The 16420-nt window shown below is 38.6% G+C and overlaps 1 protein-coding gene across 7 annotated transcripts in view; it reads left to right on the top strand.

Annotated features, from left to right (window-relative positions):
• Positions 1-15927, top strand: part of sh3gl2a (SH3 domain containing GRB2 like 2a, endophilin A1) — a 38491-nt gene extending 22564 nt beyond the window's left edge. Inside the window, exons 2-11 of one of the 7 annotated variants that reach the window (XM_061057923.1) lie at positions 4938-5006; positions 6150-6222; positions 6711-6854; positions 7594-7727; positions 7821-7979; positions 8976-9079; positions 9194-9309; positions 10798-10812; positions 13184-13195; positions 13304-15927. In XM_061057923.1, coding sequence (XP_060913906.1) covers positions 4938-5006; positions 6150-6222; positions 6711-6854; positions 7594-7727; positions 7821-7979; positions 8976-9079; positions 9194-9309; positions 10798-10812; positions 13184-13195; positions 13304-13500 — 1023 coding nt within the window. In that variant the 3' untranslated portion in view covers positions 13501-15927. Of the gene's footprint in view, positions 1-4937; positions 5007-6149; positions 6223-6710; positions 6855-7593; positions 7728-7820; positions 7980-8975; positions 9080-9193; positions 9310-10797; positions 10825-10970; positions 10983-11420; positions 11888-13183; positions 13196-13303 lie in introns of those variants that run through there. The other 6 variants (XM_061057958.1, XM_061057949.1, XM_061057929.1 and 3 more) reach the window with 6 other exon arrangements.
• Positions 15928-16420: the final 493 nt, after the last annotated feature.

Here is a 16420-nt window from a genome sequence, read left to right as displayed (position 1 = left end):
TCCACTTTAGAGTGTCTGGGGACTGAGCATGTGGTGACAGCAGCCATGGGCGGCAGCAGCAGAACTGTTCCACTTACAACAGCCACCAAGAGCTCATTTTTATTCATTCAGCTGCTCTTACCCCTGCCAAGCTATGCACATATTCCCACAGGCGGGTGCTGCTTGACTGAGTTGTTTTTCATCCATTTAGCTTAACTGCTAACTGACTTCCCTGACTGTCTCCACTCACGTCATCTTCTAGATAGAGAAGTCATAGATGTTGGACAGACACAGTCTCATACAGAGAAATAAGAGCTGGCTGGCCTTAGAGGTCTGATACTGTGTGAGGTGAGTTTGAATGCACACTCCAGGCAGCTGCCAGTTCCCACTCTGATAGGCTTTCAATTCGCCCCCAAAAGTACTGCTAGAGCTTTCTTCCATTAGGGATCAGATGTGCTTCAGCACATAAGATATCTGTCAAATTGTAGATATATGAAGAACCAATTTTGAAAATAGGTCTAATCACCCTGTGAACAAGCTGTTAGAAGTGTCAAAAATGTGCAACTGTCTACGTTTCAGAGGGTCTCAGAATTGTTTTTCATAAAAAATGGTGGCCAAAAAGCTAAGATTTCCATGAATGCCTTTGGATTCATTTAAACCAAAATATTCCAACATTGTGTCTTGTTTTATTTATTTTTTTAATGAAAAGATCAATCATTCTCAACTCCCAGCTTCATATAAATTCGTTTTTTTGCCCTACTTTTTTGTTATAAACTGCATATCTTTAGTGTTTGGACCGTCTGTCTGAGCATATTTAAAAAATATATTATGTCATCCTTAATGTTAATCAATTACTAGGGACGTTTGTAGGATAAATCAGAAGCAAAAGTAATTGTTAGTTGCAGCACCAATTTGCACAAATTAGATGCCATTATTAAAGATAAAAAAAGATAATAGGTCCTCCTAAATAGATAATTTGCAGCATAGTTTTTGTCTTTGAATCATGCAGATTGTCTTTGAATCATACACACTGCAGCGTGCAGTGTGTATGTTCATTAAGAGTATCAGATGCTTGTTTTACAAGTTTGGTGATTCAGACTTTTTTTTCAATTCAAAGTCAAGAAGTATAAGATTATGGAAACAAAACTAGGTCAACCCATACCTCTCCAAGGTTATAAAACCATTACGGAAGCGTATTGCATTCATGTTGGTTTCTTGTTATTACAAGATCTTGTTATAATGAGAAAAGATCTCGTTATTACAAGATAAAGATCTCGTTATTACAAGATAAACATCTTGTTGGCATCTTGGCAGCTCATTACAACATTTCAGTATAAACACCGTAGCAGGCGATTCCGGCACCGCAGTTGTTTTTCATGGGTTAGGGTTAGGGTCAGTAAATGCCTCAGCGTATCTTGAGACACCACGTAGCCAGCCTGAATGCAATTCAGATGCATGACTTTATATCGGTGAAGCATACCATATCTATTTAACTGATCCTGCTATGTCAAGTAGTTCAGAGTGTGCTTTGCTTTCTGTCTGAACAACCTTAACGCCTTCAGATGCCTGCGCTAGGTCGACAAGCTCATGAGAATATAACGAGATCTTTATCTCGTAATAACGAGATCTTTATCTCGTTGTAACGAGATAAAGATCTCGTCATAACAAGAAACCAGACAAACAAAAATTCCCCACATGAATGCAATACGCTTCCGTATTAATCATCATCTCTGGTCAGTACATTAAACTAGTTCTCTACGTAGAAATAGAATAAATGGCAATATTCTTTAACATCAGCAAATAATGTAAAATGATGTTGGGCCACCATGCACAGCTGAATATAATGTATAATGTAGAAGAAACTCCTTCTCATGTTATCTTTCTCTTTGTGAAATTGAAATACAAGTATCTGTGCTCAGATGACTCATTAAGTCTTTGTCGACCCCAGTGTACGTGTGTGCATGCGTGCGTGCCTGTGCCTCAGTTTTTTTATATACATTTTCTATCCTCTATCTATCCTAAAGGAGGCCACGTTTATTGTACATTCACGTAATGTGGATATATATCTACAATATGCATCTGAAACCAGGTTTCCATTACATGTAACTGTGGTCATATTTCACCTCAGGTGTAAAACAGTACAGTGTGTGATTATGCAGCTTGGATGAACAACAGAAGTGTCATTACAGACATGGCTAAAGGTGATGCAGCTGTGGCTCTCAGAATTACACATACATAAACAAGTCTAACAAGAACACTAGACTTTTCTTTTTATGGGCATGAATTGTTTAGTGCACCTCCATCTTTATATGTCTGCTCATCTTACAGGTGGGGAACTTTACATCATGAGGCTTATTTCCCCCATTTTTTTTATTTTTTTCAATACAGTTGTGCTCCTCAAAGTCCCAGACCAGAGCACATATTTTACCTTTTTAACAAGTTAAACTTAACTCATTGAATAAATAAAATAACAAGAAAATGCACACACTCAGAAAAACAGAAACAAATCCAAAGACCGAACAAACCACTGACTAAATAAAAGAACAAAACAAACTGGAAAAGAAACAAAAACAATCACCATCTTTGCTGTGACAGGATTGTGTTGAGAGAAATAACAAGAAGTCAAACCTGCCGACACGTACACCCGATAAAGCCAGGCAGGGGCAGGTACCTGTCTCCATGGCAACTGGCTCAGGGAGGATTTGAAGTTATTTTAATGATGTGTAGGTGAAACATATGACAGGATATGTGACTCCTACTACGATTGTGAATGTGGAGCTTTGAGTGTGTTTTGCACTGCTGTCAAAATGTTGAGCTGTTTCAGTGGAGGGATCAGAGGAGACTTTGTGAAGATGACTCATAGAGCACAGATCCTCAGGAAGTCTTAGCTGCATAAACTGCTGTCACCAGCTTAGGCTTCTGCTCTTTCTGTCACAAATCAACCCGTTATGTCTGAAAAATGTAGTCTAATTCATCATTTCTGGTTCTTTTTATTATGTCTTCCCTCTTTTTTTTCTCTTTTAGTGAGCACAGAAACAAACAAAAATATACAATAAAATGTAATATTCACACATTCAGTCAGAAAAGTTCATGTAAAGTGTTACTTTTTAGTCTTTGACTCAAGGTAAGGCTGCTTCCTCTGACCTTAGCTCTCATGGATTCTGTAGTCACGCGTTGTGACGTTCCCTGAAAGCTTCTCTCCCTCCCTCAGTCCGTCCTCTGAGGCTCGTGTCTGGCCTGGTTGCGTCAGTTTGCTGCCCCCTCGAGCCGTCTGGTTACATCACAGAGAGGATGGATGGTGGCAGAGCCGCAAAAATTATCAGCAGACAGACTGACAGGAGCCCAGAGGAATTATTTCTATGTTTCGGTGTTTGTGTCTTTGCACATTGTGTGCCATGTCTGAAGCCATGAGGACCATTGCTCGTAGCTGTTTGCAGCCCATACTTCTTCTCTTTCTCTTGTTTGATCTCCTTCTCTGCTGCGGCTTTGAAGGAGAAAACCCATCCATTGCTAAATAAGCGGCCTGACTTTTGTATGTTCGAGGAAGGATAGCCTTCCATTTATGTGCAACCTAGAACGAGTGATAGTGTGTAGACTGTGATAGAGTGTATGACATTGTATAGGTACAACTATGTCGACAATATTCTCTCACATGGGCACAAAGTTCAGGGTTTGAGAGGTTAAATGCAATCTAAGGAGTCACAAAATTATGAACACATTTCTGCTACACAGACTTATCTTTATTTCAGTCAGACAACTCACATTTAAAATATTTACTGCAGCAGAACATAGTTTGTGTTTGACAGCTAGGCTCCGGCTTAATCACTCCCCACTGTTTTATTTACATGCAGGAATTTGAGGAGTGATGGGATGATATCTTAACCCCCCCCCCAGTCTGAGCCTACAGGTGGATTCTGCAGTGGTGGGGCTGAGTAAGAGTGCAGTACTGGTGCAGAGCTGGCAATGAGAGAGCAGAGGGAGAGACAGGAAATCTTGCAGGTTAAATAGACAGCTAATTGGAAGGAGCTGATGTCAGGTTATTGATTGAGTTAAGAAATACAACTAATAAAACAAAAGAGCGACAAAGAAATAAAGTAACAATAAGATCATAAACTTCTGTAGAAATACTTCTACAGACACAGGGCGGCCGTTAATATGACTCTAATGCCAGTTTAATTGCATTAGGGCCGTTGACGCTTGTTTAAAGGTCACCAACACACTCCTGACTTACTAATCCACAAGCAGCCGTGTTGTCACAGTGAGATGAGGTTCGTGTGGCAGTGTTTTCACCAATGAAATGGGTTTGTGTTATACAGAGCTCAAGGTCGAGCTGGTGTCTGTGTAGTTGTTGTTTAACATTGCCTTTCATTAAACAGAGAGATCATGACAGTGTGGTTCAGGAGACAGTCTGGGTCCCACAACACAAGTACTAAACCACTCTTCTATTACAATACACACATTTTCTCTATCTTATAGATCTATCTACAGTTTTAAAAAAAACAAACCTTATGAAAAGATATGCAGATATTGTTTTTTTCATTTTGCCATTGACGCCTTAAATAAAAACTGTAACCTGCAAGAAATTCTTAATTTGTTGAATTTCAGCAAAAACTCCATGTGTAGTTTGAATACTAATGGAGATTCTGTAATTTGCAGCTTTCTATTTCATCATTCACTTTGTCAAACTAAAAGACTAATACTTATTTTTTAAGTCTTTCAAAATTAACTATTATACGGCATGATTCTCTCTAGCTCCTGGGGTTCGTTCTTGTGTATTTTGTATGGTGTGTCCCTCACTAAACCCTTTTTTTTATTGCCCATTTTGACCAGTAAGAACCGGGCAGAAGAGATATCATAATTCTATGGGACCTTTCTGGTTAAATAAATCAATCAACATAACAAATGAATGCTTCCACCTGTAACGTGTTGTTTCTGTTTGTTCTTTTTTTTTGTTGCAGAAAGTGAGTGAGAAAGTCGGAGGTGCCGAAGGAACGAAGCTCGATGTGGACTTCACTGAAATGGAAAAGGCAAGACTGGACCCTTCCATCATACCTCTTTTGAATGTTAGAGCTTGGTAGATGTGAAACGTTTGTAAAAAAATGTTTTTCGATCCAAGCAGACAAACCATTTTTGCTGTAATGTTGGGTAACTACATGCACAGTATAAGAAGAACAAATTCATAAAGACGTACACCCAGAGTGTCCTATTAGGATTAAACCTTTCACAAGGCCTGTGCAAATCTTAAGAAGGGACAAGTCTTTACCTAAAGAATCAACAGAGATGTTGCTCCCGGTTACACTGAAGCTTAATGCAAACTGATAAAAACTTAAACATTGGAGAAAATGAGCTTCCAATAGAAGATGCAGTTCAACCATTTGGAGGTCTTTCATTCATTGTATTGTTTATTTATCTTTCTTTCTTTTCTTTTTTTTTGGGGGGGGGGCTTTTATGACTTTATGTAGAGAAAGGACAGTGGATAGGTTCAGAAATCGAGGAGAGAGAGCGTAGGGAATGACACGGGTTGGATTCTAAAACGGGACGCCCACTCTCGAGGACTAAAGCCTCTTCAAGTGGGGAGCTCGCACCAACCGCTAGGCTACTGGTGCGCCTCATTGGTTATATTTTTAATAGATGCATTCTTGTAGATCCCGCTGAGGGTTGATTTGACACTTATTAACTATTTTTAATCTGACAACATAAGGTGTTGTGTCCTCCTAATGTGTGTGTTTTAGTTCAAAGTATATTGATGCATTTCCTTAACTGAGTAAGAGGTATAGTCTTATGTACATGTGAGTGTTCATGTAATTTATGCATCCACACTGTATGGGTGTATTTATGTATGTGTTAATGTGTTAGTTGTTAGTAAAGGCATAGTGTTGCAGAGCTGTAGTGCCTTGTCTTTATAAACCAGAAAATAAAAGCAATCACAGCCAGCTCTTAGCATGACTCTCTCTCCCACCCACGCTGCAGAACAAAGCCATAGCTACTTTTATTGTTTCTATCTCTTTATTAGATGACAGGTTCCACGGATCCAAAAATTGCTCTAATGCCGATTTATTTGTCTTCATCTCTGTCACAAACTGTCATCCACTTATCTTCTGTCAGCTGTTGTTTCTGCATCTTCAGCTTCTGTCTCCCTCTTCATGTTGGTTTTGCTTTGTGTTCTCCAGAGGATGGACGTCACGGCTCGGGCTGTGCTGGACATCATGACCAAGACCACTGAGTATCTGCAGCCAAATCCAGGTGACACACACCAGCTATGAAACATGATAATGTGATGTTTTGTTTGGATTTGTTTTACAGCGATGTCTCAGGTGTCTCTCATACCTAAATCTTTAAATTAAAGCACCATCACATTTAAAAAAGTAACATACTTATAAGTGATACCTATGAATATGCGTGTAAATTTACAGAGTCGCAAGCTTTGTCAGAAGAAAAGTCTGTCTCTATACAAGTTTGGGATACTTTAGCCTCAGTAGGTAGCATTATGATTAGATGTAAATGCAGTACATGCAGTCAGACTGAAATTAGCCTCATAATGGACTCACATTTTACAAAGTAGAGTCTGCTGAAGTTAGTTTAGGTTTAGAAATCAAATGTCTGACTTGTAGCTGTACTTCTGGTATGCATCAATGAATTAAAGTGAATTTCATCTTCTCCCTACATATACATTACAAGGACTACAGTTTGGTGAAGTTTTGTTTGGTTTAATGGGTGTTGTTCCTTCACAGCCACCAGAGCTAAGATGAGCATGATGAACTCCATGCATCGTATGCGGGGTCAGGAGAAGGGACCGGGCTACACGCAGACCGAGACCATCCTCGGAGAGTCCATGCAGAAGTTTGGCAGGGAGCTCGGAGATGATTCTAACTTTGGTAAGATACAAAGCATATGATAACACAGAAACAGAGAAGTATAAATCATTTCTATAGGCTTAATTTTGTTCTGCAAAAACAATTACGCCTGCATGATATGAGAAAAATATGCGATGTGCGACTACATTGTTCGATATTGCGATGATGATATAAGTTACGATAAATAACAAATAAAGATTCACAGCTGTAACTCAGTTAACTCTGTTTACCTTCTTATGTTCATGTTCTATACGATACCAGTGTGTGCAACCTGTTTCTCCTGAATCCAAAATAAATCCATGAATCCATTTTTTCCTTCACTAATTTGGCACTAATAAATCGAAGGGTAGCTTATGGCTTAAGCTTCATCTGACTCCATCGTAATGGTTTAAAAGCATGAACATTATACTCATGCCTCCATACAAAAGGTGGAACATACAAATGCTGAGTGAGAAAGCATTGCTTGACTACATTAAAATGTTTTGGTTTTTTATTGCCATAAATTGGGATGGTTCATATCATGATAACGATGAAACCGGGAATTATTGTGCAGCCCTGACAATGATGTGAAAAATGTATGAGTGTGTCTTCCACACAAGATGCTGACAGCTTGCTTTGTTATTTAGTTCACATGTAAAGGAAATAAAATAAGGATAAAGATAAATACATGCTTTAAAATAAGGTTCTAATGAAAACGTGTGACAGGAGACATTGTAATGTGAGTGGTTTCTAGTGACTGAAAGCGTTTTTATTTTTCTAGGCCTTGCTCTGATCGACGCTGGGGAAGCCATGCGTGAGCTCGGAGAGGTGAAGGACGCCCTGGACATGGAGGTCAAGCAGAACTTCATTGATCCAATGCAGAACCTGCATGAAAAAGATCTGAAGGAGATTCAGGTATGAATCCAGAATTATGTAGAGGTACAGAAAAGAAAAAAAATCATCTCTTTGTTGAGTGTTTGGATTCAACTCTTTGTCCTCCTCTTGCAGCATCACCTGAAGAAAATGGAGGGCCGCCGTCTGGACTTTGATTATAAGAAGAAGCGCCAGGCTAAAGTGACAGAGGACGAGCTTAAACAAGCACTAGAGAAATTTGATGACTCAAAGGAGATTGCTGAGCTGAGCATGTTTAACCTGCTGGAGAGTGATGTAAGTATCATTTTTATCTGATCACTTTTAGCTCTGCAAGCCATATCAGAATGTGACAGCCATTCTTTCACATGTTTTTGGTGAAATTTTACTGTACTGCACTTTCTGCTATTTGCTATCTCCAGCTATGTAACTTATTCCTTTAGTCCTCTTCGACACACAGAAGCTTGACTGGATGCTGTATTAGCGACTTGTCAACATACCCTGGAAAGTCCTGGTTTATTATCTATTTTATTTTACTGTAGCTGAAATAAAACAAATCATATGAGACATAACTTTATAAGTAGAATTATAAAATTAGGGTTAACATTTTAGGTCTTTATTTAACCTGAAACCTATTTTTCTACCAATGGTGCTGCCTCCTGCTGGCTGTTAGCAGGAATGCAGATTTAGTGCATTTCTCTACTGACTCTGCTTTTTGGGCTCATGGAGCTTACGTCCACAAAGTCTATGCCTTGGTTTCCCTAGCAACTCAAACTGGAGACAGTTTTACAATATGATATTTAAGTACAATTAAAAAAACGTGTGAAGTTGACACAGAAAAAGAGGAATGGATGCCTTAAGCCTGACTTCATTGAAAGCTGACGTTTCCTGCTGTAGCTAAAGGTTACAGTATATTTTATAGGGATTCCTCTAAAGCATGAGTCATTGCTTTTTCATAGTTTGTAGTTTTTCTGCCCTAAGTGGCCCCTAAAAATACTTCTATCAGTCAATTGATGCTGTATATTTGCAGAGAACATTTTATCACAATGTCCGTTAGTAGCTGTTCTCTGCCTTCTGTCATAAAACCAAAGTTTTAAAAGAATGATAACAGCTGCTCTTGAACCTCAGGGCATGATTATTCTGACAACTGATGTTTCCAAGGTCAAGAAGGAACTGTCAGTCTCATACTCTTTGTGTTTGAAACGGTCTATGAGTCACTATTTTTAAGGTCTTGCTCGACATCACCTTGCTGTATTCAGTTTAAACATAAGATCCTACACATCTCACACACAGATTGAGCAGGTGAGCCAGCTGGCTGCACTGGTCCACGCTCAAGTGGAGTACCACAGCCGGGCTGCTGAGATCCTCACACAGCTCTCCAGTAAGATTGATGAACGGTCAGTATCCTGTTTTTCTGTTTCACTCGACCATATGTATTGAATGCATTTATATTGACATGTAGAATCTCTGTTATATGTGCATTAAGGGACTCGTGTGTTTTCTCATTGCAGGATAAAGGACTGCAGTACCAAACCAAGGAAAGAGTACGCTCCTAAACCGCGTACGTCTCTGGACTTCTCCATCAGTGAGAACCACAATGGAGGCATCCACGGTGCCCGCTCCCCAGGTGAGACCTGATTACAAACCTCACTGCTCAGAAACAGGTCCAGAAACTAGTCCTGGTGCTTTGTATAAAATGTGGAATCTCATTTGGAAATCCCATATGAAGACAGAAAAATCAAATTGTGGCGGTAATTATCTGTAAAGGACAGTTTCTGGGCTAGTTTCTACAAATATACGATTACTTTCCTTTAACAAGCTCCTCTTTCTTTTTGAGTTTTACTGTAAATTCTCAAATAATAGCTAAGTAAATGCTGTAAATCTTATTCATCACATTGTCAAGTTAATCCATGAACAGTGTATATGCATTTTGAATCAGTACAACACACTCATAGCTTCCTGTAATAAACTGTTAGATTTTAAGTCAAGCTACTGACATTTAGCATTTGAATTTAAAAATATGAAGCATGCTTGATGGTTTGTTATGTTTGCATGAACAGGTCACAGCTACAGGGATAAGTCAATCATAATCAAGGGAGTATTGTATTAAAATAAAAATTATAAGACATGCGAGTTAAAGCATTGACAAACATGCAGAATAACACAACACAAAGTTCACATTAAAGACAACGACTGCAAGTGGTCTTTTAAGCAAGCAGCAACCTCAGGCGTTGAAAAATAAAGCAAATGTGGAAGGGCAAAAAACAAACTGCAGTTAATCAAGCATCCACTTGTGCCTGGCTACAAAAGCCCCAGAAGTCACATACATGTTTTAAATGGAGATGTTAAATTATCAATTTTTACAGCAGAAATAAACATGTTACAGCCTGGTTTAAAAAAACAATTTAGTACAAATAGCCCATTTCCAAACAGCACACATTTGATGGGGTTTAAACTTTGTTTATTACACATTCATGTTGATTTTATGAAGGATAAGAGTTATGTAGGGGTGTGACCAATCTCAATTTCAATTTAACTTTATTTGTAATGGACCATATGCAATTAAAACATAAATGTAACCATTTGATGCATTGCACCAGAGTTAGCGTTAGGCTAATTTACATCTGCAGTCCCTTGGCTGACAGCAAGTGGACGTGTTGTAGCTGTTTGAAAGGAGGCTTAAGGTCCGCCTCATCTCAACCTCATTGCTTGTGTCTAGATGGACCGAAAGTTTAGTTGAGACAGCATTTCTAACATGGCAACCGCCATCGTTAAGCTTCAGAGCTACTCTTGAGAAACCAATGGGTGACGTCACTTGCACAATGTCCATAATTGACAGTCCATGCTTCTAATTTGCAAAAAATTGGCTTTATTTTTCTCCACATGTATCAAAAAACTACAATGCTTTCATGAATTGGTGTAGATAAGAAAATGCAGATATTTGAGAATTTACAGTGTATTTATTTGTTTGCTAATTTTATCTTTCTTTTTCCAGCGTGATTTCCCAACATTTCAGTTATTACCTACATTATACAGAAATTCCACCAATCCAGAGCAAATTAATACAACTGTGAACTCTTCTCTTTCTCTTTATGTTTTTTGTGAATTTTTTCAGGGGCGAGGTCTCCAGGTGAGCATGCAGGTCAAAACTTTATCCGTCAATGTGTTTCTCCACCTGTGTGCTCATGAATTCATTTCTTTAACATCATCCTTTCATTACACTTAACACGTTTTACTGTCTTCTTTTCCTCCCTCCACCTCGTATGGTTTCCTCTCCCCTCTTTGCAGCAAGGTCTCCAGGTGAGGCAAAGTAAACCCCTGGAGAGAGATACAACAATATCTCTTCCATCACTTCACCATTCCTTTTTGTTTGACCATCTATCTTTCCGTTTCCTCTTTTCATTGGAACATTTTTGCACTGATGATGTGTTACAACAGCAGAAAAACAATTGCTGTCCGTTCCCTGTACAAAGAACATCTGACCTAAAGTAACAATGGAAAGCTTCAAGGACCAGCATTTGTTTTTTCTCCTTTGTCCACTTATTCCTCTTCTGGTGTCCTCTCTCTTTTCATTTGTTTTCCAACTTGTGTTTCTCCTCACATTGTTTATTGACCTCTCATTTCAGCGCCGACTGTTCTGACCAATCACACCATCATTTATCCATCTAGAAAATACTATGAAACATAACCACTTATGCTTTGTTTTTCACTTTTGTTTTTCTCCTGTCCCCTTTGCAGCAAGATCTCCAGGTGAGCAAGAGTGACTGGGAAGGGATGCAAAATCTCTTTATCACTCTTATTTTTTATCTGGTTTTTAATCGACTTGTGGAAATGTATTTCTGTCTGAATTTTTGTTCGCAGTGCAACTCCTCTGCAGTGCTGTTTCTTTCTAACCCCTGGTTTCTCTTTTGACCCTATTCCTTATTAAATCTTTCTTTTATTCTTAAAGGACAAGTTCAAAACTTTGGGAAATGAGCTTATTAACTAATATCCTTTAAGTTAGATAAGATTGAAATGTCTCTCATTTCTGGATGCAAATTATAATGCCACAGCCAGTGGGCTTAGCAAAAAAGACTTAAAAGGTTGGGAAATCCACCTATCAGCACCTTTAAAGCTGACTCAGCTCTCATTTTTATGGGGTTATGTGCTGGAATATCTTTGAGGGTTATAAAGAGCCGCAGCATGTTGCCCATAATAGTTTAGTCCCAAAAAAAAAAACTCCATGGTCAAAACTGAACAAAAAGAAAAAAACATTTTTTGGGGGTGGTAATAAATAAATGTTGTTCAAACGAAAAAACCTAAGGGTTGAAAAATGCAGTGATCACCAGTGCCATTAAACAGCAGTTCTCAAATGGCCACTTGAGGCGGACTCAAAAAGTGAGTTTATCCCCATCAGGCCCCATACTAAGATGCCCCTATTTATAGCAAAGTCAAACATTTTTACAGCCCAGTAAGAAACAAACAGGAAACATTTCCATGTTTTCCATTATTAACATTTGTTTAAATGAAATGACTACCTGAAGCTATGCATCATTAGGGGCTTTGAGTGACATGTAGCTGTCTACTGAGGGTCATTTCAGCTGTTCCCGTCGCTGAACTTCTCTTCTTCTCTCTCCCTCTTGGCTGTGTTTGAGGATTATTTCACACAAATGTGATACTGAGGCATTCCCTGAGGTTTTTGTAACAAAAAGTCGTTGCTCAAGCTTGAGTGAAATTCTAGCTTTATAATATGATATACTATAGTATCTGGTCAGCTATGTCATCCTGTGTAAAATGCAAGGGTCAAATAGCTCATTTGCCAGCTAGGGAATTAGCCGCGGGTATAAGACTGTTAATCATTTACTTACCAAGGCGTTTGTCATCCTCTCGCTGCTTAACAGCGCCACCCTCTGGTCCAAACATGGACACTTGTGGCTCCAGAAATGCCAAACTCAAGATGTCAAAAAGGCAGTCATCAAACTAATGTTGACATCACAGCACGGTCCATTATTATTAAGTCAGTCTTTGGTTTGATTCCCATTTATTAGATCAAGACTGACTGAGAGAAAGATGATTGTAAGGGTGGTTTATCCCGAGCTTCCACAAGGGGCAAAAATGAGCATTAGTCAAAAACAAACTCTAACAAGGATTACAAGGAGGAAGACTAACTGGCCAGTTTGAAAATCATGTTAACCCCCCACTTCCTTTAAAAAAAAAAAAAACGATGCTCATCTTCCTTAGGCCTTATTCCAGTGCTGCCTCATTTCCAGTCTTGATGCTAAGCTAAAGTAGTTGTAGCCTTAACAGGCAGATATAAGAATTGTATCAATCCTTTTTTTTACTGTTCCCCAAAGAAGAGAATGAAATCTTCCCAAACTGAAGAACTTTTCCTTTAAACACAGCATTCCTAAAACAAATATTATATTTAGTGACCCTGATATTTTATATATATATAAAATATATGTGTCTCTGTCGCTTTTCTCCTCCTCTCTGCTTCCTCCACCCTCCCATCCCCTTTACAGCCAGGTCTCCAGGTGAGCCTTTGTACAAGCTTATCTCCTGATTATTATATTACAAATGGATATGCAACATCTTGTGTCCTCTGAACGCTCTTTTAACTCTTTTAAATCTGTTTCCTGCAGCCCCCATGGACCAGCCCTGCTGCCGTTCGCTCTACGATTTTGACCCTGAGAATGAGGGTGAGCTAGGCTTCAAGGAGGGCGACATCATCACCCTGACCAATAAGATCGATGATAACTGGTATGAGGGGATGCTGAACGGCAACTCGGGCTTCTTCCCTATCAACTATGTGGATATCCTGGTGCCGCTGCCCCACTAGGACGTCACCAATACAAGCTGTGTCTGGAAAAGATGGTGAAATGAATCCAAGTGTCCAGTACCTCCCTCAAGTATTTCCCAGTAATCTTTTCCTAAACATTCCTAACAACCACCTGCACTTTGCTTTAGAGGAGACAAAACGGCAACAACATGATATCGAGCAAAGATTGACGAGAATCAATTGAGTGTAGAAACTTCAAATGAACAAATATCTGCATTGATGTTGTTGCTGCCCTTTATCCCAGGAGGTTTTTTCAGGCTTCTATAGTTATTTATCCAACTTCTGTCCCGGCTTTTGTCTCTGTTTACGTTGGCTGTCAGTCCTTCATCAGTTTATCAGAGCAGCTTAACAAAAAGTCACTTTCTCTCATTCACTGTACTTTGTGGAAAAACCTCTACAGTAGATAGAAACGTTCTCTCTCACATACTAGAAAAAGAGAAATCGGTCCACGTGCTTCATGTTTGTTAGAGACTCTAGGTCAAGCATGGTTTCAAGTGTTTAACATTTATCTTATAAAAAGTTTGTCAAGCGGATATTTTTTTGAATATTCCTTCTTTTCAACAGTGCTTGTATTTTGGCATGCTTTGACAGTTTCTGAAGAAACTATGCACTCGTCATGCCCAAAAACTCTGTCCAAAGGATGTCTGTCAGCTTTTGATTTATCAGACTTTTGACAATGGAACCATCTTTACTGACAAAGAAAACCCATGATTACCAACATTTTTATTATTGACATATCAATATGTGTGCGTGAGTGATTTAGATACCAAAGTTACCTGCAAAAAAAGAACAAAAACAAGAATCAACTTCAGTTTTAGCTTCAAGATTCGAAGACGGTAAATGTGGGTCAATCTGTTGGATATGTCAGGGTGAAGCTTGCAATCTCTAGTTCTTTGGTATTTTTATCAGGAGGAAACAAAGTGTATTCTTACGTATGTGACATTACCTATCTGAGCCAGTGATTAGTGAAGTGATGACTTGATTTGCAAAAACACAACAATGTGCAGTTTAACCTGTTTGAAGTGATGTAAGAAAACTGTGATACGTTTCAATCCTCCAACGTGTATCTTATCAGCAGCTTGTGTGACAAATCGTCGATGTATTGTGATATAATGATAACTTCTAAGACTTAAATGCTCCTCGGGGCAACTGTTTTCTCTGCAGCCGAAGGCGTTGCTGCATCCCTACTAGTCCGATTAGTACTCTGTAGTTTAACTGTCTATAAGCCATTGATTAAGAGGGAACTAGGCAGAGCCAAGAGTGCACAAATGGACGAACAGAATGAGAAGTCATATTTTTCTTTTGTCTCAGTAGAAATGTTTTTGAAACTTATTCTAAAATAAAAAACATTTCTATAACATAAAAGGGATCACAGTCGCTGGTTTACCTTTTTTCTCTCATGTAAGATCTCAGACAGTTGTAGATGATTACACATTGTGTTTATTTTTCTTCATCGGCTGTAGGGTGTAGGCAGTATTGTGTGGGATTCTTTCCCCATCTTTGTCTGAAAATCTAGAAATCAAACCACTCTCAGTTATTACAGATCATGTTTTAGTCAACTGAGTATTTATGTGCTGTAGCCGAACACTATGTCTCCCACTTTTCTCCTCAGCGATGTCAAAAAAAAATGTATTATCTCCTCTGCAAAATAATCTGTGCAGCGGTTACTGTTTTCACACCCATCTTGTAGTAATGCTGTGCTTGTTTTATGGGGGGGAGGGGTCTGCATACTGTACATGTATTAATGCAGAGGGCCGGGGGGATGCAGAGGACCTCTAATATTGAGGTATTAACGGTGTACTTTCTCTGACAGTGTTCAACATTTAAAACAAACATGGATGTCTCTTTAATATTGGAATTCATCAGATTCAGTAGATTAACAATAAACGATGCAAAGTAAACCTGATATCCCATTTTAAGTGTTATTTTTTTAAGGGAAGCACAACTTTATCAGACAGTACACTTCATTGGCTGGGGAAGAACCACAGTACAGATTGAAGGTCATGTATTTATTTATTTTTTCAAGGCGACACAATTCTTTCCTTCTTTTTCTCTTTCACTTTTTTTAACAATCGTGTGTATTTTTGCCCTCAATGAGGACTGTACAGCTTTTCTGTGTTTTGTTTTCACCTTGTCTGTATAGTCCCGCATCTACAGTAACGTATCTTATTTTTGTAACTGTGACAAAAGTATACACTTACAGTATAGATGTATATATACAGTATATTATCCAGAAGCAACGTGAAAGGAGGGATTCTCTGTGCTGCACATGATTGTCTTTGGATTGTTTGTTTCTTTCATTTGTTTTTTTTTCGGTTTGGGTTTTTCTTTTATTCTTGCACTGGATTCTAAGACTGTATGCTTGATGTAAAGAAAAAATGTGATAAGTCAATGTAATTTATTCAAATAAATACAGAGAAACAGTTATTGTCCTGGGGACTTTTTTACAACTTTGGTGCACACAACTCTGCTCCAACCAAAAATATGGCATGTAGAAATCTGTTATCATGAAAAAACATTTTTTTAAAGGGTTTAATACCATCTCTAGCTGTTGTTTTCAAGATGTGGGGAAGACACAGCAGGGACCTGGCTTAGTAAAACAAGAAGAAGAATGTATTATTCATCTAACTGGTGGATTCTTTCATGTCATCCTGCAAGAATCCAGCCAGACAAAAAATAGGTCAGGTAAGAAAACCACCAAACAGGCCGAAATGTATCAGTCATCCTGTTAGTGCAACATTATCAAACGCATGACTTCAGCTTTAAGCATGTTAAAGGCTCTGCGATATACGAAACATATTCATGTGTAAGCTGGGATATACAATTCAAACGTTACATGACCTGTACAAATAAAGAATCATAGTAAAGCTGTAGTAAATATTGTAAATCAACAAAGTTTAAGCTCTACATTAGTGTTAAG

The sequence above is a fragment of the Labrus mixtus genome, chromosome 2 (assembly GCF_963584025.1).
Source record: "Labrus mixtus chromosome 2, fLabMix1.1, whole genome shotgun sequence".
Taxonomy (NCBI): Eukaryota; Metazoa; Chordata; class Actinopteri; order Labriformes; family Labridae; genus Labrus; species Labrus mixtus.
This window is presented reverse-complemented; position numbering and strand designations above follow the sequence as displayed.